Below are 21001 nucleotides of genomic sequence, written 5' to 3' on the forward strand. Positions count from 1 at the left end.
AGCCGCCCTGAGCGCCATCGCCCGCTGCGGACGTCGCAGCGAGGCGACGTTGCGAGCGCTCAGAGCGTCCGCCCATATTGGCGCACCGTAGAGTGCCATCGAGCGCACCACGCCGGAGTACAGACGCCTGCACGAACTCCCTGGTCCACCTACGTTGGGCAGAATCCGCCCCAGCGCTCCGGCTGCAGCCACCAGTCTCGGGGCCAAGCGCCGGAAATGCTCCTCGAACTTCCACCTGCCATCGAGGACGAGTCCCAAGTACTTCATCGTCGACCCGATGGGGATGGAAGTTCCGCCGACCGTCAGCACCATGCCCGGAGGTGGCGCGTTCCGAGGACCATGAAAAGCAAGGGCCTCGGACTTGTGCAAGGCCACCTCGAGGCCCAGGGCACGGATGCGGTGGACCGCATGTGCGACGCCGGCTGTGGCGAGATAAGCCGCCTCCCGGTGGGTACTGCCGCGGGCCGACACGAGGGTGTCGTCAGCGTAACATGTGACGCTGACCCCCCGCAACGTGGCCCCGCGCAGCACCCAGTCATACCCGATGTTCCACAGGAGAGGACCCAGTACAGAGCCCTGTGGAACACCGCAGGTCATGACCCTCCTTCCGAAGCCGTCTTGCGTTGGGAATACCACCGCCCATGCCCGAAAAGTAATCGGCGATGGTTCGTCGGAGGTAGCCCGGCACATTGTGGTAGTGCAGAGCCTCCAGTATGACCTCCCAGGGCAGAGAGTTGAAGGCGTTGGCTATGTCCAACGAGACAGCCAACAAAACTCCACCCTGCGTCACCTCCTCCTCTGCCAGGTCCCTGACCTTGGCGATCGCGTCCAGCGTCGAGCGGCCGGGGCGGAAGCCATACTGCCGCTCGTTGAGGCCCGGCTCCATGCTGTCGACTAGGCGGACGGCGAGCACACGCTCGAAGAGCTTGCTCACCTCGTCGAGCAGCACGATTGGGCGGTAGGCCGACGGCTGATCGGGGGCTCGTCCCTCCTTACGGATGAGTACGAGCTTACCCGTTTTCCACCTATGCGGAAACCTACCTTGAGCCAGGCAGGTGGAGAAGAGCTGGCGGACGCTTTCGCCCAGGGCATCCAACGCGATCGACAGGGCGCGTCCCGGTATCCCGTCAGGCCCGGGGGCCGTCCGTTTAGAGCGAAGCTTGTGGACGGCCGCGCACAGTTCCGCCTCGGTAACCGGGGGTGCCAGGTCTCGTACTTCACTGCTGGGCCGTAGTGGGGCCATCGGTGGTGGGACAAAATCCCCGCGTTCCGGGAAGAGCGCGCCCACAACTCTCTCCAGTAAATGTGGCTGGAGAGTGCTGGTGAGTGGGGGGGTCCAGGGTCGGAGTTTTTGTCTCACGACCCGGTACGGTCTCCCCCATGGGTCGCTCTCCAGCGTCGCGAGCCATTCTCGCCACGCATCCTCTTTCGCCTGGGCTATGGCCTTCTTAAGTTGATCGCAGGCGTCCCTGTAGGCGGTGTAAAAGGTCGCCTCCAGGTCGCGGTCACGCACACGCCTTCTCCTGCTCCTGGCGTACTGGCGGCGAGCCGCAACACAGGCTCTCCGCAGCTGGCGGAGTTCCGGCCGCCACCAATACACGCGGCGACGTGGAGCCTGAGGCTTGACTCTCGGCATCGCCACATCGCAAATGCGAAACAGGGCTGCGCCGAGTTGGTCAGCCTCTCGGTCGACCTGCGCCACCGGCTCGGTGCCGGCGCACCAGGCCTCCACGATTGCCGCCTCTTTTGCCAACTGGCTATCGAGGCGGCCCAGGCTCCACCGCGGACCTTCTGTCCGCTCAACAGCAGGCCGGACGACTGGAACCGCGGAGACATCGAATCGGATGTATCGATGATCCGATAGAGTCTCCACGGCCGTCTCCACCCTCCACTCTTGAACACGGCGGGCTAGGGCGATGGACGCGAACGTAACGTCCACGATCGACTCGCCCTGCTGCCGCACGCACGTGCTCTCCGACCCACTGTTGATCACCGCAAGACCGAGCGAGACCGCCCACTCTTCCAGCGCCTCGCCTCTGGCGTCTGTCGCAGGGGAACCCCAAGCCGTAGATTTGGCGTTGAAGTCCCCCGCAACTAGCACCGGGTTAGGCGATGTTTGCCCAATCAGAGCCCCGACCTCGACGAGCAGCTGTTCAAACTCCGCGAGACTCCGATTGGGCGAGGCGTAGACGCCCACGGTCACCACACTCCCGATCACCGCGACCACGAACCCTCTGCCCCTGACTACCCCTTCGATAGCAGGGGAACCAGCGACGGCAGGGGCGACGATTGCCACCACTCCTTCGTGGTCGGAGACCCAGTCGTCCCGTAAATGAACGACGTAGGGCTCCGATACCACCGCAACGTCGATTTGCCACTCTGCCATGCTTTGGACTAGGAGGTCCTGAGCTCTGGCAGAGTGGTTTAAATTGGCCTGAAGACAACGCAGAGCCATTAGTGCGATGTCTCCATTGGCTCCTCCACGGTCCGTTGGGACGCGGTGACGGGCCTCTTCGCCACCGTTCCTCTGGCTTTACCTCGCGCAGGGCGGGTTCTGTTCGTAGGACACGCCCTGCTGCCGATGGCATGCGCCGCCGGTTTGCCAGCCGCTGAGCATATGGCGCAGCTTGCTTCTGCGGCTGTACAATCTCGGGCCTTGTGGTCAGCCCGACCGCAGCGGAAGCACAGACGGCTGCGGTCGACGTCCCTGTCGCACTTGGCCCCCATGTGGCCTCCCTCGAGGCATTTGTAGCAGCGGAGCGGCCTCGGCTCGAGCAACAGCACCCGCGCCGAGATCCACCCCACTTTAACCCTGCCAGTTGCCAATATCTTTTTGGCCGCTGCGACTGGGCAGCTGAGCCACAGCGACCTGCAGCCGTTGAAGCCCCGAACGACCACGCCTGGCCTAATCGCTCCATCAGAGCAGCCTCCTTCTGCGGCGACCGCCGCCACTACTTCCTCCGCCGTGACCGCATCGTCCAGATCCATGACGCGTATCTCGACACATTTGGTAGGCCGATGGATCTGGACTACGTCCTGATCGAGGGCCTCCCGGAGCTTGGCCGCTAGAGCGTCCGCCGCCTTCTCCGGTTCGTTCGTGCCCGGCGGCACTTCGAGCATCCTCGCCCCCGTGGCTGTTGTCCTGAAGCGCACGGAGGTGAGGCCGACCTCGCCGAGTTTGACACGGCTTTTGGCCTCAGCGAGAACGCTCTCGTACCTGAGCCCTTTCTCCTCAGCACCGGGTTTCAGTGTGATCGTAATGACCGCGGTGCGAGGAGGGCGAAGCTTCCTTTGCCTAGGGGCTTTCTTCTTTCCCTTTGTTTCTTTCGCCGGGTTTTTGGGCGGCTTGTTCGGTTGTTTGCGAACAACGGCCGCCCATGACATTCCGGAACTGACCGGCTTCGACGGCGCTGGAGGGACAGTTGTGTTACCCGCAGCTGCTGCTGCTTCTTGAGCAGCCATGCTGGGCTTTGTCCTCTTCTTTTTCCCCTTCTTTTTGGTGATTTTTGGTTGAGCCGTTTTAGAGCTCCCAACTCTCTCCGTGTCCACAGCAGCGGGCGACTGCGTTGGAGTCGTCACCCGTGCAGCTGTAACCGCAGTCTGCGTCGTCTTTCGGTCTGCGGCCAGCGGAGGTCGCAGCCGGGGCTCCGGGAGGAGGCGCCGCTCGATGCCCTCCATCCGGGCATTCAGCATGTTGCCGAACTGCTCCCGGCTGGAGCGCAGCGCCTCCTCCATTACGCGCTGGATGGTTGCCTCGTCCATACTAGCAGGCTGTGTGCGCATCAGGGCCACTTCTCTTCTTAGCTCGGCCAACTGGCCCGAGAGCTGCGTGTTCGCAGCCTCCAGCCGCGCCACCTCCTCTGTCACAGTCAGGGCTCTCAGATCCGCAACTGCACCTTTAATGGTGTCAGCGGCAGTCTTCAGAGCCCTGACGAAGGTGCCCTTCAGGTTGCCCGATTTGTCGGCAACCTGAAGCACCACGTCAAGCGCTTCCTGGACCTTCGCGTCTAAGGCGGCTGACGTCTTCGGGATATCGTTTTCGGTTATACCGATTGTCGGCGTGCGATTCCTCGAGCGAGCCGCCCTTTCCTCGATCGCCGCCTTGGCCGCTTCAGTGTATGCGGCCAGCGCATCCTCCGCTTCGTACCGCCGTTCTTTCTCCTTTTGGGAGCTGAGCTCAGCTTGTGATTTGCTGAGCCCGACGTATATCCCGTGAGTAGGCGGTCTGCCACGCCCTCTCTTACTCGAGGGCTTCAACCACCTACTCACTGACGACTCCGAGAGTTCTGTGTCGCTAAAATGCGCGCTCGCATCGCTCTCGGAGCCCGAGAAGCTGTCCGCCGTGCGGGACCGCTTCTCCCCTTTCCTTCGAGTGTCTCGTCCGGTTTGTGTGGGAGACGGGCCCGACTCGGAGAGTCGTTCCAGTCTCACCACTGGGATTTTCCGGGCAGTTTCCTGCACCTGTATTTTGCGCGCCATTGGGGCTTGCACTTCCACCTCCTTTGTACAACTTAAACTACTATTTACACCTAAATCTACTCCCACACTCTCCATCTCTGTATCCTTTATGCTCGCCAAATAGTCATCGTTAAAAAGCTGTAGTGCGACTTTGTCCCCTCCAGATTTCGATACGGGACTGTCCGACCCGTGAAGCGGGTCGGAGAGGGAGTGACACCCTCCTGGAGAATTAATATTATTAGTAGCACTCATATTTAAAAAAGTTGCCGGGGCTGCCGGCGTGACGCAGTCATGACCGGAATACCCTCCGGCCATGCATCCCATCGCGCTGCGTCGCCACTTAGGATTCGGGTACACAATAAAAAGAAAACACTATACAAAAGACTATACACCTAAAATAAACTTATTATTACTACATACTTAAAATATATATACACTCCTTCGTTACCACGGGGCCGCCGGTCCACTCTGAAAACAGAGAAAGACCGGGAGCGACCCGTGGCATGCCCTCCGCGTCAGTCTTAGCCGTGGCCGGCGAGCAAGCTCAAGCCGGCCCCGTTGCCCAGGGTGCGCCACGAGGAGGCGACTGACATGCACCCCAACCTAACCTAACCTAACCTAACCTAACCTAACCTAACCTAACCTAACCTAACCTAACCTAACCTAACCTAACACAACCTAACCTAACCTAACCTAACCTAACCTAACCTAACCTAACCTAACCTAACCTAACCTAACCTAACCTAACCTAACCTAACCTAACCTAACCTAACCTAACCTAACCTAACCTAACCTAACCTAACCTAACCTAACCTAACCTAACCTAACCTAACCTAACCTAACCTAACCTAACCTAACCTAACCTAACCTAACCTAACCTAACCTAACCTAACCTAACCTAACCTAACCTAACCTAACCTAACCTAACCTAACCTAACCTAACCTAACCTAACCTAACCTAACCTAACCTAACCTAACCTAACCTAACCTAACCTAACCTAACCTAACCTAACCTAACCTAACCTAACCTAACCTAACCTAACCTAACCTAACCTAACCTAACCTAACCTAACCTAACCTAACCTAACCTAACCTAACCTAACCTAACCTAACCTAACCTAACCTAACCTAACCTAACCTAACCTAACCTAACCTAACCTAACCTAACCTAACCTAACCTAACCTAACCTAACCTAACCTAACCTAACCTAACCTAACCTAACCTAACCTAACCTAACCTAACCTAACCTAACCTAACCTAACCTAACCTAACCTAACCTAACCTAACCTAACCTAACCTAACCTAACCTAACCTAACCTAACCTAACCTAACCTAACCTAACCTAACCTAACCTAACCTAACCTAACCTAACCTAACCTAACCTAACCTAACCTAACCTACCCTAACCTGCCTGCCTGCCTGCCTGCCTGCCTGCCTGCCTGCCTGCCTGCCTGCCTGCCTGCCTGCCTGCCTGCCTGCCTGCCTGCCTGCCTGCCTGCCTGCCTGCCTGCCTGCCTGCCTGCCTGCCTGCCTGCCTGCCTGCCTGCCTGCCTGCCTGCCTGCCTGCCTGCCTGCCTGCCTGCCTGCCTGCCTGCCTGCCTGCCTGCCTGCCTGCCTGCCTGCCTGCCTGCCTGCCTGCCTGCCTGCCTGCCTGCCTGCCTGCCTGCCTGCCTGCCTGCCTGCCTGCCTGCCTGCCTGCCTGCCTGCCTGCCTGCCTGCCTGCCTGCCTGCCTGCCTGCCTGCCTGCCTGCCTGCCTGCCTGCCTGCCTGCCTGCCTGCCTGCCTGCCTGCCTGCCTGCCTGCCTGCCTGCCTGCCTGCCTGCCTGCCTGCCTGCCTGCCTGCCTGCCTGCCTGCCTGCCTGCCTGCCTGCCTGCCTGCCTGCCTGCCTGCCTGCCTGCCTGCCTGCCTGCCTGCCTGCCTGCCTGCCTGCCTGCCTGCCTGCCTGCCTGCCTGCCTGCCTGCCTGCCTGCCTGCCTGCCTGCCTGCCTGCCTGCCTGCCTGCCTGCCTGCCTGCCTGCCTGCCTGCCTGCCTGCCTGCCTGCCTGCCTGCCTGCCTGCCTGCCTGCCTGCCTGCCTGCCTGCCTGCCTGCCCTGCCTGCCTGCCTGCCTGCCTGCCTGCCTGCCTGCCTGCCTGCCTGCCTGCCTGCCTGCCTGCCTGCCTGCCTGCCTGCCTGCCTGCCTGCCTGCCTGCCTGCCTGCCTGCCTGCCTGCCTGCCTGCCTGCCTGCCTGCCTGCCTGCCTGCCTGCCTGCCTGCCTGCCTGCCTGCCTGCCTGCCTGCCTGCCTGCCTGCCTGCCTGCCTGCCTGCCTGCCTGCCTGCCTGCCTGCCTGCCTGCCTGCCTGCCTGCCTGCCTGCCTGCCTGCCTGCCTGCCTGCCTGCCTGCCTGCCTGCCTGCCTGCCTGCCTGCCTGCCTGCCTGCCTGCCTGCCTGCCTGCCTGCCTGCCTGCCTGCCTGCCTGCCTGCCTGCCTGCCTGCCTGCCTGCCTGCCTGCCTGCCTGCCTGCCTGCCTGCCTGCCTGCCTGCCTGCCTGCCTGCCTGCCTGCCTGCCTGCCTGCCTGCCTGCCTGCCTGCCTGCCTGCCTGCCTGCCTGCCTGCCTGCCTGCCTGCCTGCCTGCCTGCCTGCCTGCCTGCCTGCCTGCCTACCTACCTACCTACCTACCTACCTACCTACCTACCTACCTACCTACCTACCTACCTACCTACCTACCTACCTACCTACCTACCTACCTACCTACCTACCTACCTACCTACCTACCTACCTACCTACCTACCTACCTACCTACCTACCTACCTACCTACCTACCTACCTACCTACCTACCTACCTACCTACCTACCTACCTACCTACCTACCTACCTACCTACCTACCTACCTACCTACCTACCTACCTACCTACCTACCTACCTACCTACCTACCTACCTACCTACCTACCTACCTACCTACCTACCTACCTACCTACCTACCTACCTACCTACCTACCTACCTACCTACCTACCTACCTACCTACCTACCTACCTACCTACCTACCTACCTACCTACCTACCTACCTACCTACCTACCTACCTACCTACCTACCTACCTACCTACCTACCTACCTACCTACCTACCTACCTACCTACCTACCTACCTACCTACCTACCTACCTACCTACCTACCTACCTACCTACCTACCTACCTACCTACCTACCTACCTACCTACCTACCTACCTACCTACCTACCTACCTACCTACCTACCTACCTACCTACCTACCTACCTACCTACCTACCTACCTACCTACCTACCTACCTACCTACCTACCTACCTACCTACCTACCTACCTACCTACCTACCTACCTACCTACCTACCTACCTACCTACCTACCTACCTACCTACCTACCTACCTACCTACCTACCTACCTACCTACCTACCTACCTACCTACCTACCTACCTACCTACCTACCTACCTACCTACCTACCTACCTACCTACCTACCTACCTACCTACCTACCTACCTACCTACCTACCTACCTACCTACCTACCTACCTACCTACCTACCTACCTACCTACCTACCTACCTACCTACCTACCTACCTACCTACCTACCTACCTACCTACCTACCTACCTACCTACCTACCTACCTACCTACCTACCTACCTACCTACCTACCTACCTACCTACCTACCTACCTACCTACCTACCTACCTACCTACCTACCTACCTACCTACCTACCTACCTACCTACCTACCTACCTACCTACCTACCTACCTACCTACCTACCTACCTACCTACCTACCTACCTACCTACCTACCTACCTACCTACCTACCTACCTACCTACCTACCTACCTACCTACCTACCTACCTACCTACCTACCTACCTACCTACCTACCTACCTACCTACCTACCTACCTACCTACCTACCTACCTACCTACCTACCTACCTACCTACCTACCTACCTACCTACCTACCTACCTACCTACCTACCTACCTACCTACCTACCTACCTACCTACCTACCTACCTACCTACCTACCTACCTACCTACCTACCTACCTACCTACCTACCTACCTACCTACCTACCTACCTACCTACCTACCTACCTACCTACCTACCTACCTACCTACCTACCTACCTACCTACCTACCTACCTACCTACCTACCTACCTACCTACCTACCTACCTACCTACCTACCTACCTACCTACCTACCTACCTACCTACCTACCTACCTACCTACCTACCTACCTACCTACCTACCTACCTACCTACCTACCTACCTACCTACCTACCTACCTACCTACCTACCTACCTACCTACCTACCTACCTACCTACCTACCTACCTACCTACCTACCTACCTACCTACCTACCTACCTACCTACCTACCTACCTACCTACCTACCTACCTACCTACCTACCTACCTACCTACCTACCTACCTACCTACCTACCTACCTACCTACCTACCTACCTACCTACCTACCTACCTACCTACCTACCTACCTACCTACCTACCTACCTACCTACCTACCTACCTACCTACCTACCTACCTACCTACCTACCTACCTACCTACCTACCTACCTACCTACCTACCTACCTACCTACCTACCTACCTACCTACCTACCTACCTACCTACCTACCTACCTACCTACCTACCTACCTACCTACCTACCTAACCTACCTACCTACCTACCTACCTACCTACCTACCTACCTACCTACCTACCTACCTACCTACCTACCTACCTACCTACCTACCTACCTACCTACCTACCTACCTACCTACCTACCTACCTACCTACCTACCTACCTACCTACCTACCTACCGTATCCAACGAGTTTTTACTGTCGCAAATCATTTACACTATGACATTTTAGGATCGTGCGACAAAACGTTATATGCTATTTATTTGTTTATTTGTCATGAATAATGCCTTGTCAGGATTAAACATGCACACCTATAAACCTCCTTTGTATTTATTAAAGTTTTCTCTATATTTGAATTATTCCTTAAATTGTCATGTTTAGTTCTTAGTTGACGCCTAGATGGCATTGTTCAATTTTTATAAGTTTTTGAATCGCGCAATCGTTTTGTTATTCTGTATATATAAGTCATAGTGAAAATTATTGTTTTGTTTGAATCGTCTCAAGAAGTAAACGGAAGCTTATACAGTACTAAGTGTTTCATTTCGTCGATAAGGAGCCTACCGGAGTTTATTCATGGTCCATTCGAGTCGGATTGGCTTGGACTAATTTTTGTGGTATATCTGCGGAAGTGGTACAAGAGTACCACCCGTTTCGTCACTACTGGACAGTGGATCGCTGTCCAGAGCATCCCTTCAGCAAGGTGCCACAAGCGGCGCTAAGGCAGTGGAGGGAACCGGGAGTCTACAATCCGGAGGAGCGACGGACGGACACAGGCAAGCAGCAGCGGTGGAGGTTGCGGAACACGAGGGGGCGCCACAGGTGCCACAACGTGAAGACAAGTAAGAGTGTTCGGTGAAATATTGTGAGTACATTTGAAATATTACTATAGAAGAAATTAACTTGGAAATTAAACCTTATATCAAAGATTAGTGAAACTTAAAGTATTTGAAGAAAGTGAAGTACTTAGGATAAATTCAATAATTTAGGACTTGTAAAATTTTGCTCATCTGCGTTTAACTTTGTAAATTAAAGTAAATTGTTGTTCGGTTTTAGATCTATTATTGTCAAGGTTTATAATTAATATGGAGTCGTTTAATGATCTGCAGGATGATATAAGGGCTAAAATACTAAAGGTTAAGACTAATTTTAAAAAGTCTCCTAAGGATCGTTTGACGGTTGCTTATATTGAAACAAGACTAGATAACTTAGAACAACAGTGGAGTTTGTTTACAGATACTCATACTAAAATTATTAGTCAAGTTAAGCGAACTGATTTCTATAGTTCGAATTATTACAAAAATAATGTATATGATGATGTAGAAGAATTATATGTTGAATTTAAGACTGAGTTAAAAGAAACACTGTATAAATTTAAAACACTTGAGTCAGAAGGCAAGTCAAGTTCAAATAGTCAATATGAGAGTTCAGAAAGACGTTTCAAGCTGCCTGAAATTAAAATACCTATCTTTTCCGGTAAGTACACAGAGTGGCAGACATTCAGAGATTTATTTTTAGGGCTTGTGCATGAAAACAAGTCACTGGATGATGCCCAAAGATTTTATTATTTAAGGGGTCATTTAACCGGGGAAGCCGAGCAACTACTACGTAACATTAAGGTGACGTCGGATAGTTATCAAATTGCTTGGGGGAAATTAGATAGTATGTATAATAATAAAAGATTTTTGGCGAACGGCATCTTGAAGCGTCTACTAAGTCAAAAAAGTTTGTTATCTGAATCGGCATCTGAAATTAAAAACTTAATTAGTACAACTTCTGATTGTTTAGACTCAATAAAAAATATTGGTGTGGATGTTTCATCTTGGGATATCCTGATTATCCACATTATAAGCGCTAAGTTAGATAAAGATACGCGAAAGGCATGGGAGTTAAAGGTATCTTCAGATCCAAGTAATGAATTACCCACGTTTCAACAATTTTCCAACTTTTTAATAGGACGTTTTAGAGGTCTAGAAAATATTGATTATAAGGTACATCACAGTGAGAAAAAGTTTACAAAGTCTTTTCACGTTGTTAAAAACAAACCGTTTGTATTGTGTGCGTATTGTGGCGAGGAGCATAAAATAACTGCGTGCCGAAAATTCGGTAAGGAAAATAATGAGACACGCCGTGAGTTCGCGTTAAATAAAAACTTATGTTTTATTTGTTTGAATAGCAACCATTCCGCAAAAATGTGCAAAAATATTGTCCGATGCCAAGTATGTAAACGTCGACATCATTCGTTATTACATCCTAGTGGTGATTCTGGTTCTGGTAGTGCTGAAGAAGAGGCGAGTCACCAAACAACCTCGGCAACCAGTAGAAGGTTAACTGAGGAGGATACTGCCACAAGCAGTAATAAGTTATCTGCGCAAGCAGAAAGTAAGGGGCAACTTGTGTCTTGTTTTTCGACAGGAAACTGTTCAAAATTGGTTTTATTAACTACAGCTGTGGTGCAAGCTGAGTCGAAAGACGGTAATTATTTCCCAGTTAGGGTCTTATTAGACCAGGGGTCGCAAGGTTCCTTTATTACTAAGGCCATGGTGCAGCAATTAGGTTTAAAAAGGCTTGCGACCAAAAATACCGTAGTTGGTATAGGTGGAAATAAGAGTGCGACTTCCAAGTCCACAGTCAAAGTTACTTTAAGATCGAGAGTTGATCCTAAGTATCAAGTTCAGGTTATTGCACACGTCTTGAAGTCAGTTACATCTCTACTCCCAGTTGCGAAAACAACTAGGATGAATTGGGAAAACCTGACTCTGGATGAACTGGCTGACCCTGATTATCATACACCTAATAGGATTGATATCTTATTAGGTGCGGAGATATATAGTCAAATCATTCAGGAAGGCATCAAGAGAAATCTCAACGGTTCTCTCTTGGCGCAGGATACTGTTTTCGGGTGGATAATATCCGGCGTCTGTGATATAGACAGCACGTCAAATATCCATTCTCAAACAATTGTGATGCATTCATATCTAGAAGTGGACAATATGCTGAAGAAGTTTTGGGAACTTGAAGCTGAACCACCTTTAACAAAGAAAATGCTCACAGATGATGACATTAAATGTGAGAAATTATTTCAGTATACTACAAAACGAGATAAAGACGGTCGGTTCATCGTAAGACTGCCGTTTCGTACGATCAACCCGGACTGCGTGCGTGGTGAATTCAAGAACATAGCTGAAAAAAGATTTAGAAGTTTAGAATTCAAATTACAAAAGAACATTCAGTTAAAAGAGGATTATAAACAAGTTATAAAGGAGTATTTAAATTTAAATCATATGGTAAAAGTTACAGTTAAGGATAAATGTAAGAAAACAGCTATTTACTTAACACACCATGCAGTAGTCAGGGAGGTTAAGGAAACTACTAAAGTCCGAGTAGTGTTTGATGCTTCCTGTAAGGGAGGGATTAGTTACCGTAAAAATTTAACTGCATTACAGAATATCAAGATTCCGCGCTGGATACACACTTGTAATAAATATAAGCGCGAGTTGTACGGATTTTCTGACGCCTCGAAAGTGGCTTATGCGGCTGTCGTATATCTGAGAGTGGTAGATGAAGTGGGAAATGTTATCGTTTCATTGGTCACAGCTAAAACAAAAGTAGCTCCCATAAAGCGGGTGTCTAGCCCTAGACTTGAGCTTTGCGGGGCCGTACTTTTGGCTAAGTTGATGGTTGAGGTAGCTGAAGTTATGGAGGTTGAAAGAAGTCAGTTACATGCATTCACTGATAGTGAGGTAGTTTTAGCCTGGCTTAACCATCACCCAAGTCGGTGGAAGACCTTCGTGGCTAACCGAGTCTCTGAAATCTTACAGATTTTGGATACACATCACTGGTCCCATGTAGCCACTAAGAAAAACCCGGCGGATTTGGCATCACGAGGTATTTCTCCGGTGTAACTATCAGAAATGGCTATATGGTTTGAAGGGCCAGAGTTTCTAAAAAATAAGGAAATTATTTTTACAAAACCAAAACATTTGGGAACAAATCTTGAGCAGATTAAGGTTCATACAGTGGTCGTTGACACAACCTTGTGGCAAAGATTTTCTTCATTTTCGAAGCTTGTTCGTGTGGTCGCTTATTGTGTACGCTGGTTAAGAATAAGGAAAGGTTTAAGTAGTAGGCCAAGATCAGAAGCATTGGAGCGTCAGGAAATTGATGATGCGATAAGGGTCTGTATTAAAAGATGTCAAGTAGAAGGATTCCAGGAAGAGTTGGAAGAATTGCGAAAAAACGGCATAATAGATAAAAAAAAGAAAATGTTAAAGACATTAAATATATTTTTAGATTCGGAAGGTATAATTAGAGTGGGTGGTCGGCTGGAAATGTCATCGCTGTCCTTTAACGAGAAACATCCGATTCTCATACCTAAAGAATCTTGCTTAAGTGCACTCTTAATTGCTGATGCTCACCAAAAGACACTGCATGGAGGCCCGCAACTCATGATTACCTACTTGAGATCGAAGTATTGGATTGTAGGTGCGAAGTCTCTGATTAGAAAATATTATCGTGACTGTGTTACTTGTACGCGATACTCGAACAGATCCACATATCAGCTCATGGGGCAGTTACCTTCCGCGCGTGTGACACCTAATAAACCCTTTCTTGTCAGCGGAGTCGATTACGCAGGACCTATTAATATAAGAATTTCAAAAGGTAGGGGTAACAAGTCTTACAAGGGATATATTGCTCTGTTCATTTGCATGTCAACCAGAGCCGTACATCTTGAAGTGGTGAGCGAGCTGTCTACTCAAGGTTTTATAGCTGCTTTTAAAAGGTTTGTCGCAAGACGAGGTAGGTGCGCTGAATTATACAGCGACAATGGTAAGAATTTTGTGGGTGCTGCTCGAGAGTTACTGTGTCTTTTCAGCGAAGAAAAAACGAATTTTAAACCTGAACTGGCAGAGTATCTGGCAACTAACGGAACAAAATGGAATTTTATTCCTCCTCACGCTCCGAATTTCGGTGGACTATGGGAGGCAGGAATAAAGTCCACAAAGTTCCATCTTAAACGTGTGGTCGGAAACACTACTTTGACATATGAGGAGATGGCCACAGTGTTATCTCAAATAGAGGCCTGTCTTAATTCAAGGCCATTGTCTCGTGTAGAGGATCAAGAGGTCGTAGTGTTGACTCCTGGTCATTTTTTGGTAGGGGAACCACTGATTCAAATTATGAGTCGTCAAATATGTATAGTTTGCGAAGATGGCAACTCCACCAGCGAATGATGCAGGACTTTTGGCGTCGATGGTCCCAGGATTATTTTCATCAGTTTCTTCAAAGGTATAAATGCGAATATCAGAGTCCAGAACTATCAGTGGGGGATGTTGTTTTAGTCAAGGAGGACGATTTACCTCCGGCGCGATGGTTGCTAGGCAAAATCGAGAAAAAACATCCGGGACCCGATAAAATAACGCGAGTCGTCACAATACGTACCAAAAATACTTTAATTAAAAGACCTACTTCTAAGATAGTAATATTACCTGTAACTAAATAAGTAATTACTCAAGTAATTCATTACAGTTTGGAATGTCGCATGGTGGGCGGTTTGAAGGACATTTCTCATGATGTCCTTGGTGGGCGGTATGTCAGGATTAAACATGCACACCTATAAACCTCCTTTGTATTTATTAAAGTTTTCTTTATATTTGAATTATTCCTTAAATTGTCATGTTTAGTTCTTAGTTGACGCCTAGATGGCATTGTTCAATTTTTATAAGTTTTTGAATCGCGCAATCGTTTTGTTATTCTGTATATATAAGACATAGTGAAAATTATTGTTTTGTGTGAATCGTCTCAAGAAGTAAACGGAAGCTTATACAGTACTAAGTGTTTCATTTCGTCGATAAGGAGCCTACCGGAGTTTATTCACCTTAATAGCTATTAATTCCTTAATAGTTTGTAATCGTGGCAATTAATTAGTTCTTTGTTGTCGGTGCAACGAATATAATAAAAAAAAAAAGCCTTTTCTTACTTAAATACAATGTTAGTTTTACTGTTGCGTTGTTTACGGTATCTTTTCTATTATAGTTGATTTAATTTACTTTACTTATCTAATTTTAGCGCTAGTTAACCTATTTAATTTAATTTTTACTAATTTATGATATCGCTGCTTCAAAACGAAAGGGCCACAAATCAAAATGTTAGAATGTTACAGGAGGGCTATTTTAAAATTTTTCAGTTTTCTTTTTGAAATATCTTTTCACACGTTCGTCCATTTTTTATGTAAATTACATGTTTGAAAGCGTCGAAATAATGCATTAGGACCTAGGTAAAGGCTTTAAGCCTTTTTAGCCTATTTTGATAACTATCATCGGAAGCAAGCTAACGACATATACGTCCCTTTGGCATATAAATTATTGTAATTACACTAATGATCTTTTTCAATAAAAAGACACAAATTATGAAAGAAAATACGCATTTATTTAAAAAAGTAACTTAAATATAGTGGTAACAAACAACGCAGACTTCAAAATGTTTCTAAAAACTTAATAAGACAACTCAAAATTAGTAAGTATTGTTACATTAAAAATTATTTTCATAATTTTAACTTTTTTTATAATTATATAAAACGTCAAAAAAAAGTGTCAATTCGCTAAATTCCGTGCCATTGACCCATTTCCCACTTAGTTTATGTCGGTGTTGCTAGTATAACGCTTCGACTTGGCATTTTCAAAAATTTTAATTAATAAAATAAATTACATTTATTTTAAAGGTGCATTAAAACAATTATTAAAATAAGATTTTAATCATCTAATTCGTTTGTTGAATTTGATTAGAGGTCATTTCACATCGTTTCAGATTAATTTAATAGTTGTCTTCCAGTTTAAAGGTTAGTTCTTCGATGTAGGTGTCGGAGTCTAGTTATGATAAATTTACTTTGCCTCATTTTTGACTTTCCTTAATTTTAATAATTATTCCATAATTATTTCCTTGATTTAATTATGGATATAATTCCTTTTTCATTAAGGGTATTTTGGTAGTGATACTGGTCACACTCGCTAACCTTTCAAAGGTTCGTGAACTTTCGATTTCGTTCTTTTTGAATTTTGGAACTATCGGCTTCACACCGAATCAAAATTCTAATTCGATATACTGAATATATCGGTGAGTTGTCTTAATAATCGAGTTTCTTAATTTGTGGTTGTTTAGTATTCAGTGCTTTAATAGCAGTTATCTTTTCAGAATTTATATTAACAATGAAGTTTTGAAGTTTGACAGAACTTTATATCATGTTTACCGACTCGTAAAAAATTGTAAGTCTTTAATTCTTGTTTTTGATTAAATGCATTGGTTTGCAATTCGATAAGTCGTAGTCATGTGTAAATTGTGGTTTCCAGTGACCCTTTGAAATGGTTCTCCGGAGTTGAGATCGTCAATTTGAGTAAGCAGGACTTTGAACCTCCAGAAGGTAAATTCGTGCTTACATCTCTCGTTAAAGGTATTCATCATTTGCTTATTTGCTTAACTTATTGAACCTGTATATTTCGTATTACAGGAGGTTTTTTTTTTTATCGGATTTACCCACCACGTGGACTTCTTGAATGGAAATATTAAGAGTGAACAGCTCCAGGTTCCTGGTTGAGTGTGCCCAGATAGCGGCTGGTGCAACTCCAAGGACGGCAGGCCTGTTTCCTAAGCCGTTGTCGGTATCCACGTGTAGCTGGAAACTTTGGTGATGTACCCCCTTTCAATTATATTATAAATTACGTTTACACCGGTCTGGCGAACGGTGTATTCTTTCAAACCACATCAACTAATTTATTCGTCAGTGGCGCCTAACTTTCAACCTTAAATTTTAGATTAGTAACATTGAATTTTCAAGCCTGCCTTTTATCCCAAGTGACCCACGCTGAGTCTAGCTGGCATAATTTTTATATAATAGTAATTATAAGAAGTAACATAAGTAACTAGTAAATTAAGTAATTGGTTGTTTATAATACTATGTTACTGTGCATTAAAAATTTTATAACCTAATATTGTTTCTTTACACCCAACCACCAGAAAGGTAACAGTATGTTAGGAATAAAATCAAAGAAATTATATTATTTTTTTACGTGAGAAATATTTTGTTACTATTCTATAACATTGTTCAACGTTTAACTTTTATTATAGTCTTATAGACTTCTGAACATTATTATATTACTTACTCCTTTACTTAACAAATTACAAAATTATCATCACAGTAAGTACTTAACTGTAAATAGGTACTCAATTAAAGATCAGTCTCACTGCTTACAGACGTTTGAGCATTGGTTACTTCTAACTAATCAATCACGAATTATCACAAAAAGTATGTACTTATCTGTATATAGGAACATATCAAATGTCAGTCTCATAAGATTTTAAACTAACTTTCTATTAAACCTTATTAACTATAATATTCAAAGACTAATATAAAAGTTTTCATAAAATTTCGGTATTACGTGTTTTTCAATAAGCTTTAGAATACCTTGCTTTTTTTTTGTTCAGAAACTTTCAACTTCTGTGTATATAACTTTTTCAGTGTGTTAGTTGCAACCGTGGCTTTAGGTTGCCGTTTCTTCAAAGTACATACTGACTTGAACTCTTCTTCTTCGTATGAAGTCTTAAAGAAAAACATGTTTTTGTTAGCTTTATCAATTTTTAGAACCTTTACATCGGACCATTTTAACTTTTCTCCATTTTCTGCTGTGATGAAGTTACCAACAGCCAGTGGTTTCAAGTCGTAAAAACTATCATGTGTCAGTTCTTTAACAGTGTATGGTTTTCCCGTCTTTTTTGCAGTTTTGATCAATGTAATATATTGATCGGGTACATAAATTGGCGAAGATTTTAATGCTTTTGAAATGTTTCTTCCAATAACGGAGTGAACAGAGTCACCCTCGTTTTGGGTGTGACCTTTAATCAAGAATTTGTGTTTTATACTTTGCAGTTTTGGAAGCTCGCTAATGGCATGTTGGTACATAGCCAGCATAAATTTATTTTTTTGCTGACCACAGCAATTATCACTGTAGAAAACTACGTCGAAGTTAACGGTTGCTTTATCGTTTAGAGATTTTAGGAACATATACACACATGAACCTATCTCGTTCACCCCTCGAGCACCTTCTCCCTCGTGCCAAACAAAGCAAGTTGTGTCCTTTGTACCAAGCTCAGTAATCGTGAAATTTAATACATTTAACTTTGAAATATAATAAAAGCTTGACACTTCACCCCGCGGACAAGGCATCACAGCTTGTAAATCATAGACAGCGACTACAAAATTGTCACTAACATTTTCCTTATCCTTCTCTTTTTCCGCTCTAACGAGACATTTTTCTTTTAAATGTTGGTCTTGCTTTTGTTGTAATGGAACTTTATCTTCAGCATTAGCGTAAGCAGTACAATCTTCACATTGGTCCTTCTTAGGTTGCCAAAAAGAAATATTGAAGTCCTTCATAAAGATATTGTAATAGATTTGGTAGTTTACGTGTTGCACTCCTTCAGATTTACATTTTTCTACGTAATCTCTGTGCAATGTAGCTATGTTGGTCCCACCTTCGATATATTCACGTTTCGTTTGAGCACGGCAATAATGGCTCTCGATTCGTGGTATAGATTGTATGTGAGCTTTTACACCATCGATTAAATTAGATTCAGTCTTGTTATGGCTTTCATGTCTCCCTCTCTTATCTGGTATTTGAGTTCCTGTGAGACTCGAATGTTTCTTTAGAACAGTTCTGATTGCTTTGTCTGAAATTGCAAGAGTATGCATGAAGAAAATTTTGCATACTCGGATACGGGTCTTATTTAGAGGCAAGTAATATCCATGATTGAAATTTTTACGAGTACTGCCAACACGAGTATAACGATATTTGGGTTCAATTTTAGTCATGTGGTCATGGACGAACTGTCTCTGAATATGTATATCAGCAGTCTTCCAGTACTCATCAAATATTACCTGTCGATCTTCCTGTGAGAATTTAGAAGAACAATTAAGCTTACATTTGTTTGAACAAGGAGGCCCAACTTTTTTACTGTCCATGAGCTTCTTCGACTTTGACAAAGACGTGTATGCTTTACCAGTATTTCTTAAAAATTTGGCCTTATTCTTCTTCCATATCTCTGGGTTTGCTTTTCTTTTACGAGACTTAATAGCTAGATGTGTATCCGTACAAGGAGATTGTCCATCGACGCTTACTGGCAGGCTATCTACGCTATTTGGCTGCATATCAAGACTGCGAGGCTGTATCAGAGTGCTAAGGCTGACTGGCTGCAGTTCATGACTATCGATGTCTTGATGGTTACTCACACTATGTGATTGCTCTTCACTTTCAAGTGGTTTTGGCTGGGTATTGACGCTCTCAATGTTACCTATACCGCTTTGTAGTATGTCGTCAATTTGGTGTGATTGGTTAATATTGCTGGCTGATTGATTTTGTGGAAGTTGGACGGTTTTCGTAGTTTTATTAAAATCTCTAGAAGTTCCGGGTTTTGGTGAAATATCTTGCCTTATTAGTGCTGTATTTTCCTCGTGATCTTCTTCCGAATCTGATTCGGAACTAGATGATAAGCTTATATTGAAATTTGGATCTTTGACACTGTCATCAGAAGAAAACGGACTTGTTGTGCTATCTGAATTCTTGCTTTCGCTGGAACTATCATCACTATGTTCAATCAAAATGTTTGGTTTATCGTTAAAAGTAATCAAATGTTCTTCATCGGAGTCCAAAATACTTAAATTTTGGCCATATTGACTGTCTGGTATAGAATTTGTATCGAAAGAACTATCATGTGGGTTGATAGACGAAGGAGAATCAGGAGAAGGAGAATCTTGCTGCAGCTGTGGACCAATTGGTAAATCATCGTTTTTATGTGGACTAAGGGGTAATGGTTTATTCTTCTGTAAAGAGATGGAATCATTTACCATTTTCACAAGTCTATATCCTCTGGTCTTATGCATCCTGTAAAATAACAAAATAAAACTAGTTTAACTTCACAAGTTCATTACAAATAATCCCAGTAAGTATTATTAAAAATCACTTATAGGTACCAATATTATTAATGGCCTTTAAACCCACATTAATTGCATTAAAAGCTAAAATAATTTATTCAATCGCCAAGCAGTTAAGCAGTTATAAGTCATCTTTTAAAATAAATTATTTACTAACCTAAAAAAAAACCAAAACATTAGTACTTTTCGTTTCAAAAGGTCTTCACAAACTATTATATTTAATACCGCGAAATAGACGTTTCACAAAAACTGCTTTTAAGTTTAAAAGAAAGTTATGTGTTTACAAATTGATTCTATTGCGAAATAGACGCTTTTCGGAATGTGGCACTGTTGCTAAATAAATTGTATTTTACTTACTTTTATTTTATATGCCAACCCAACGCATTTCAAAATGTGGCCCTATTGTCTATAAAATTTTGCCTGATAATTGACGACTTTTTGAGATGTGGCTGACTGGCTCAAAAAACAAGTACAACCGCGCCGACTGTCAGGTTGCAACTAGCAAGATGGCCGTATCGCTCTGAAGTTAGCTACCGAAACGTTAAAATGCCAAAGAGGCGTTTGTGTATTTTAGTGATTTAGAGTGCAAAATCGATAAGTGTCTTAGTGATTTATGAAAATAAGGTTCATTATAGTTAAATTTTCGGCATAAAAGTAGTTTTTAGAAATTTTGATATGTGGCCCTTTCGTTTATAAGCAGCGATATCTTAAATTTAAGCAAAACCCCTGTTAGGGTAAAGGCCTCCTCCAAGGATTGCCATTGTTCCCTGTTGAGTGCTATTTGGCCCCATTTTGGGCCAGCAATTTTTCTGATATCGTCTTCCCATCGTGTCAGTGGTCTTCCTCTAGTCCGATTCCCTAGCGGGCCTTCCCAGAATGTTGCCGTCACGGTCCATCTTTGATCTGTAAGCCGCGCTACGTGACCTTCTC

At 46.1% G+C, this 21001-nt stretch overlaps 1 protein-coding gene across 1 annotated transcript; it reads left to right on the top strand.

Annotated features, from left to right (window-relative positions):
• Positions 1 to 4771: 4771 nt before the first annotated feature.
• LOC124540368 lies at positions 4772 to 13690 on the top strand. The gene is made up of 6 exons (XM_047117869.1): positions 4772 to 4809; positions 9723 to 9932; positions 11348 to 11472; positions 11539 to 12978; positions 13384 to 13571; positions 13640 to 13690. The coding sequence occupies exons 1-6, from the start codon at positions 4772 to 4774 to the stop codon at positions 13688 to 13690; spliced, it is 2052 nt and encodes a 683-aa protein (XP_046973825.1).
• Positions 13691 to 21001: the final 7311 nt, after the last annotated feature.

The sequence above is a fragment of the Vanessa cardui genome, chromosome 25 (assembly GCF_905220365.1).
Source record: "Vanessa cardui chromosome 25, ilVanCard2.1, whole genome shotgun sequence".
In the NCBI taxonomy this organism is placed as follows: Eukaryota; Metazoa; Arthropoda; class Insecta; order Lepidoptera; family Nymphalidae; genus Vanessa; species Vanessa cardui.